Source organism: Lepidochelys kempii, chromosome 3 (assembly GCF_965140265.1).
Source record: "Lepidochelys kempii isolate rLepKem1 chromosome 3, rLepKem1.hap2, whole genome shotgun sequence".
In the NCBI taxonomy this organism is placed as follows: domain Eukaryota; kingdom Metazoa; phylum Chordata; order Testudines; family Cheloniidae; genus Lepidochelys; species Lepidochelys kempii.
The window spans coordinates 32070776-32077806 of record NC_133258.1 but is presented as its reverse complement, the minus strand read 5'-3'; the positions used below and the strand labels follow the sequence as shown (position 1 = coordinate 32077806).

At 37.6% G+C, this 7031-nt stretch overlaps 1 protein-coding gene across 6 annotated transcripts in view; it reads right to left on the bottom strand.

Annotated features, from left to right (window-relative positions):
- Positions 1-4207: 4207 nt before the first annotated feature.
- The window catches only part of KIDINS220 (kinase D interacting substrate 220), a 158695-nt gene continuing 155871 nt past the window's right edge, over positions 4208-7031 (bottom strand). For all 6 annotated transcript variants that reach the window (XM_073336072.1, XM_073336073.1, XM_073336074.1 and 3 more), the window contains one exon: positions 4208-6696. In XM_073336072.1, the coding sequence (XP_073192173.1) occupies positions 5425-6696 (1272 nt within the window). In that variant the 3' untranslated portion in view covers positions 4208-5424. The remainder of the gene's footprint in view (positions 6697-7031) is intronic.

Here is a 7031-nt window from a genome sequence, read left to right as displayed (position 1 = left end):
GGTCACAATGGTGCACTGTAGGATAGCTCCTGGAGGCCAATACCTTCGAATTGCGTCTACACTAACCCTAATTCGAAATGGCAATGTCGATTTCAGTGCTAATCCCCTCGTCAGGGAGGAGTACAGAAATTGATTTTAAGAGCCGTTTATGTCGACAAAAATGGCTTTGTTGTATGGACGAGTGCAGGATTAATTCGATTTAATGCTACTAAATTCGACATAAACTCGTAGTGTAGACCAGGCCTACAAGTCCACTCAGTCCTACTTCTTGTTCAGCCAATCACTAAGACAAACAAGTTTGTTTACATTTACAGGAGATAATGCTGTATTATTTGCAACGTCACCAGAAAGTGAGAACAGGCATTTGCATGGCATGTTTGTAACCAATATTGCAAGGTATTCACATGCCAGATATGCTAAACATTTGTATGCCCCTTCATGCTTCAGCCACCATTCCAGAGGACATGCTTCCATGCTGATGACACTCATTAAAAAAAATGTGTTAATTAAATTTATGACTTAACTCCTTGGGGGAGAATTGTATTTCCCCTGCTCTGTTTTACCTGCATTCTGCCATATAGTTTATGTTATGGCAGTCTCGGATGATGACCCAGCACATGTTGTTGTTTGTTTTAAGAACACTTTCACTGCAGATTTGATAAAATGCAAAGAAGGTACCAATGTGAGATTTCTAAAGATAGCTAAGGCACTCAACCCAAAATTTAATAATCTGAAGCACCTTCCAAAATCTGAGAGGGACGAGGTGTGGATCATGCTTTCAGAAGTCTTAAAAGAGCAACACTCCGATGCGGAAACTACAGAACCTGAACCATCAAAAAAGAAAATCAACCTTCTGCTGGTGGCAATTGATTCAGATGATGAAAATGAACATACGTCGGTCCGCACTGCTTTGGATGGTTTTCGAGCAGAACCCATCATCAGCATGGACATGTCCTCTGGAATGGTGGTTGAAGCATGAAGGGACATATGAGTCTTTAGCGCACCTGGGATGTAAATATCTTGCGACGCCGGCTACAACAGTGCCATGTGAATGCCTGTCCTTACTTTCAGGTGACATTGTAAACAAGAAGCAGGCAGCATTATCTCCTGCAAATGTAAACAAATATGTTTGTCTGAGCGATTGGCTGAACAAGAATTAGGACTGAGTGGACTTGCAGGCTCTAAAGCAGGGATTGGCAACCTTTCGCATGTGGCTTGCCAGGGTAAGCCCCCTGGCGAGCAGGGCCGGTTGTTTACCTGCTGGTTCGGCTGATTGCAGCTCCCATTGGCCGCGGTTCACCGCTCCAGGCCAATGGGAGCTGAGGGAAGCAGCAGTCAGCACATCCCTCAGCCCGCGCTGCTTCCTGCAGCCCCCATTGGCCTGGGACAGTGAACAACAGCCATACATTTATAAACCATAAAAATTGTTTTATTTTTGCAATGTTATCATGTGTGTGAAAGATTATGTACAACAGCAACTACATACACCCATTCTGTCCTAGGCGGACTTTGCTTTTACTACTCTCCTGTATCTTTGAAAACTCCCTCCCTCCTCTCTCTCTCTCTCTCCCCTTCCTTCCCTTTCCTTCTCCTTTTTCTTCTTTCCCCCATGGAGGCAGTTCCTCCACTCTCTATTTTATTTATGTTCAACCTGTAAAAATCAATAAGATACTTTGATTTAAAAATTTTTATTCTTTTGAGCTACAGGCATTTTGCACACCACAGCATCTTATAGGTATGATTCCAAGGAGAACCAGAAATATTTATTGTTTTATTAACACACAATGTTTATAAGCAAGTTCTTCTTGCAGATGACATGTTCATATTCTGCTTGTTCTAGGAGCTACACTGGGAACCCATATATAACCAGCTCAGGATTACAATAATTATGTAAGCCTACAATAATAGTTATATTGCTTAGGAATGAAGGTGTATTTCCAAATCAATTTATTTGACTATATAACCACTATTACTCCATTATCTATTCATTCACCATAAACTTTGTCATATCTTATATTGTGCCTTCCTTTTATTTGTTATATACATAAAGAACCCTCAACTGAACCATTATGATGTATACATGTCTGAAGTTAGCAACTGTATTATCGTATTGCTGTAATCCACATCCTCTTTCACTCCATGCCCTCCTTTCTTCTGACCATCCCAACCTGCCGAGTCCTCAATTAATATTTACATTTTGAACTCTTTACAGCATGGGAATCACGCCTTTCTCTGTTTTCTGTGAAGCATCTAGTATGTTTTCGGACACTATAAAATAATAAATACAATGGACCACCTTGGCTGCTGAGTGGCATTTTGAAGTACATAAGAATGCACCTGTGATGTCAATATGCAGTATATCAGAATTTAAAAAAAAAAAAAGGTATATCAAAAATTGCATAATTTTAGTTAAACAAATCTGTGTGGGAGACTATAATTGTATTTTGGAAAACGTATGCGATTCTCATTTACATTAGTAAAGCCTCATTTAGAAGGATGAAGAAATAGAACAGACCTACAAATAGCGAAGGGCCTGATGTTCACATCACCTCCAGCTTCTTAGGACTTCAACTGGAGTTGCAGGTACTCAACATGTCTGAAAACTGGGCCAAGAGATTTTACGTACTGCTCAGATAATCCAGTTGTGAGTAAAGATTTATGTTGTTTTAATTTCCACAGGAATACTGGATAAAGTTTCATGTACATACGTACAGTTGTCACCATTAAAAAGCCAACATAGTCAACAGATTTCACACTTTTGTTTCCTACATTAAGATCTTGGGCTATTCTTTATTTATTCCACTTTTCCCCCCCAAAGGAAGTGATCTCTTTGCTCACTTGAACAGCTTCAACAGTGTAAGATGGGAGATGGCTTAACATTTCTGAATTTTAAGCATTTCTGAATTGATCCAGTTACTAAACTAGTTCATCTAGTTTTTAGCATAGTGGAAGATTAAGAACTAACGACTGCACATGGCTATCTATTGAAACTCACCTTGCTAGCCACTTAGCTCCTACTGTTTCAATTATCAATTATCAAACAATTGTCTTTAGTAGTGTTGGCCAATGAAAGCTAGAAAATATTGTGCAAAAGTCTTTTTTTTTGGTTTTTTGGTTTTTTTTAACATGGCATCTCATATTTCATTCCAAATAGAAAGACCCAGCTTTCCATGAGGACTGGCAGATGAGACTTTCTTCTAGAGAATTAAAAGTTTAAAATTATGTGAAGACCATCTCACATTTGCTCCAATTAGATTATTTGATGAGTTACAGAGATAACAAGGCTTGTGAGATAGACAGTAGCTTCTGTAATACTGCCAAGTTGTCTTCAAGGAGGTGGATGTACCTCTCTTCTCTCTCAAACAATTTTTGTAACGGTCTTTCCAAAAAAAGCTTTTACATTCAGAGACTCTATGTTGTTGCACAGGGCAATCAGTGATGTACAGTCACAGATATGTAAAATATAGGAAAGGGACCTGAACCAAAAAAAATTTCCAAAAGGTTAGCAAAGATTATGAAACTGTGTTTTCTGTAAAGTTGGTTGAAAATGGAGCATTTCTCAAAATCTTTACACTAGACATCACAAAAATAATAGTGTACACAAGAAATTCCAACCATATGGTTAATATACAATTCAAATGATAGAGTCTTATGTACAAGTTTAAGAATTCTGTGGTGTTAACATACCAAGTGTTCAGTATTGTTAGTGCTGGGGACATGTGGGGAATGGAAAACTAAAGAAACCGATACAGCCAACCTCCTCTTTCTGTTGACTCTGGCACAGAAATGCATTCTCTCAATATGGATAAAAGAGACCATTACCACATGGTCCAGCTGGATGAATCTGATTGAAGATGCACTGAGACTGGAACACATTACAAAAATCTTCTAGCTAAAGCAAAGTGACTTATGAAAAACATGATTACGACGTTGGAATATTTTCAAGCAGCGGGAGGTTAACCTCCCTCACGCATGTACCAATTACTAAAAAATGGTCCAAGTTTGCCTGTTCCATGGATCAAATGTGTTTTTTTGTACCTTGATGTTTATTACGGGGATTCTATTAATAAAAAATACTACTTTGTAAAGCATTAATCATTATTAAATTCATAGATTGCTTTAACCACAACAATCTCTCAAGTACATTTGATTTTTCTGTCAAATGAGGAAACAATCACTATAATAAACAGAAACTCAGACACAAAAGCAATATGCCAATTTATTTATTATTCCCTCTATACTACTAGAGTACATTTGATTGAACACATTTCCAAAATCATGCAAATTTCACGTACAGTACAAAGTATTTGCTACAGTGACATTCAGATACATTATTTAGCTGACTGAAACACAAACGATTAAATACTCTATCTCTAACATAAGAAAGCTGGTACACTATATTATCACTGAACTTCTCATTTTTAAATGTTACTTTTAAAATGGCAAACACTAATTACTTTTTCCTTTCTATAACCAGGTGAAAAAGAATATATTAGTGAAAGGGCATGCAGAACAATACTTCAGAAATTCAGACATTACATATAAACACTGTCTTGATGTAACAGCAGTTACCGCTATTTAGTGCAACGATTGTGAAATTACATACCAACAATAAATAGAGCGCTCACTAAATCAATGAGAGAACATTACATACTAAATATCTGTTAATTCTAACACTATATTCAGACAATGTCCTCTACAAAGCTTATCAGCACAATGCACAAATAAAATTGCCAGAAACAAGAGCAATTATAGAACAAACTAACAGGTGATGAAGATGTACAGTTAGCCAATCATGTATCTTAATACTTAACCAACATATTCTATTTCATATGTTGCACACACTTTTGAAGATCAACTAGTTAATGAAAAGTATGAAATTTCAAGTTACCAAGGGCCAGAGGGATTTTAATATTGTGTCTTCTGGCTTCTGTAAATTCAGATGGCAACACATGGTACAACATTTTGCTAAAAGTAAGCTATTTAATTGGAATTTTTAGAAGGGATAACAAAATGTGAGTTTTGTGCATTGCAGCAGACACATGTCTGTCTATGTCTATGTTAATGTCTATGTTTTACTTTTATATGAAATATTCCTGACCTACTTAATCCTAAAACATCTTTTCCCCAAAAATTCTTCGGCAAGGAATTTGATTCCCATGCAGAAAGACAAGTACTGCTTTCATTTGTGGAAAAGAGCATTATATTTACTAGCAGTATAAATTAGGGAAAGGGGTAATGAAATATTTTATAGTGTAGGTTATTTTTCTTTCCAAAAAAAGGACTGGAAAAAAATCCAGGTTTGTTAGTGGAGGCTATTGAAAGAGATAAAAAGTGTCTAGCAAGAGCATGAACCAACAAACCAGGGATTTTAAGAAAATTATGACATACAGACGTGCTCTGTTTTAATTTTGTTTGTTCCCTTCACAGAATACTCTCTCTCTCTTCTCCAAAACCTGCAGCGCCTGAGGCTGTAACACCATGGAGCTCTGAAGAATCTTCCGAAAGCCTGGTATAACTTGAACGCTGGCTTCGCTTGTGAGCCACACTTTTTAGGTTCTCATTCTGAACTGCAGTTGAATTTGAGCTGGAGCCAGGGCGCAGAATGATTTGAGAGGAATCTCTGATACCTTCAATGTCTTCAAAATTTTGATTAGCTCGATTGGCTGGAGCACTGTTATTATTTAGGGTGACTGTACTAGGTGTTCTGTTTAGATTATAGACTTTCTGGCAAGCAGGCCAGTTCTCTTCAGGACTGCTTGCTATTAAGCTGCTCTCTGAAGGGCTTTTCTTGTCTTCTGAGCAAATTGACATGCGTGTCACAGCTGGATCTTGAAGGCCACTCAGACTGTGCGGAATTCCTCTCTTTCCACTGTGGCTGTCATCTTCAAGCTCAATGAGATTTGCTTTTTCAAGCTGTGAATCATCCGCTCCATCGTTGTGGAGGGAGTGGTTTGGAGAACTTTCATTGGACCTCACACCAGAGTCAGAGGAATCCTTTTTGTCTAAAAGGGCATCTGTCAAGTACTCCTTTGCTTTGATGAAGGTTCTAATAGGCTCAGATCCATGTTCAGGGGATTTTGGTTGCTTGTCCACTTTCCCATCCATTTTCTTGTCCTTTCCTTCCTTGAGAAGTGGAGTGTTATCTGATTCTTCTGTTCCAGACTCATCTTCATCACTTGGCAGTTTCTGATAGCGCAAAGTAACTCCTTTTAGTTTTAAATCTGCTGCCTGGAAAATGCTTGTTCTTTCTGAAGATTTCTTTCCTGGAAGAAGCTTGGAACCAGACTGATCAGATTTTTCATCTTCTTCAGTGATAGGATCCAAAGGAGATGCATCATTAGTGGAAACACCTGAAGTACTGTAATCTACAACATCACCCCTCTTCATCAGAAAGGGCTTTCGTCCATCATCTTGTTTCTGTTCACCATCCTTTCCTTTTTCTTGTTCTATACTGGAATGGAGGGAGCCCCCTGATGTGCTCTGCCCCATACAGAAAGCTGCTGTGCTATGTGGGGAAGATCTGCCACTTACAGTGGTAGAACTCGCACCCCCTTCTAGCTGTGACATTTGAGCAATATATTCTCTATATGCATCTCTGTATTCTGCCTGCACCTTATCAGTCAGCTTTGAGATTTCAACACTAGAATCTTGAGAATTGAGACTTGAAAGACTTGGAGTTCTGCGAGTTTGTGACTGGAAAAAAAACCAAAAAAATAAAACCACTTATTATCTTTGTTATTTTAATATAACCAGAAGCAATAGCATATATGCATGAATGAAAAACTTTTGTCTGTAATGCATCATGGCAGTTAAATTCTTAAACAGTCATTTAAAAGATCTGTATAAATGCTTAACAGTCATATTTGTATTCACACTCATTCATCAACTCCACAAAAACAGTCATTCCTGTTCCATTGCAAAAAGAAATTACATACAAATCTGTATTTTATCAAAACATTTAAAGTTTATCCTTTTTGAAAACACTTTATAATTATTAAATTCATTTGGTGTATTGAGTTTAGGCTTTT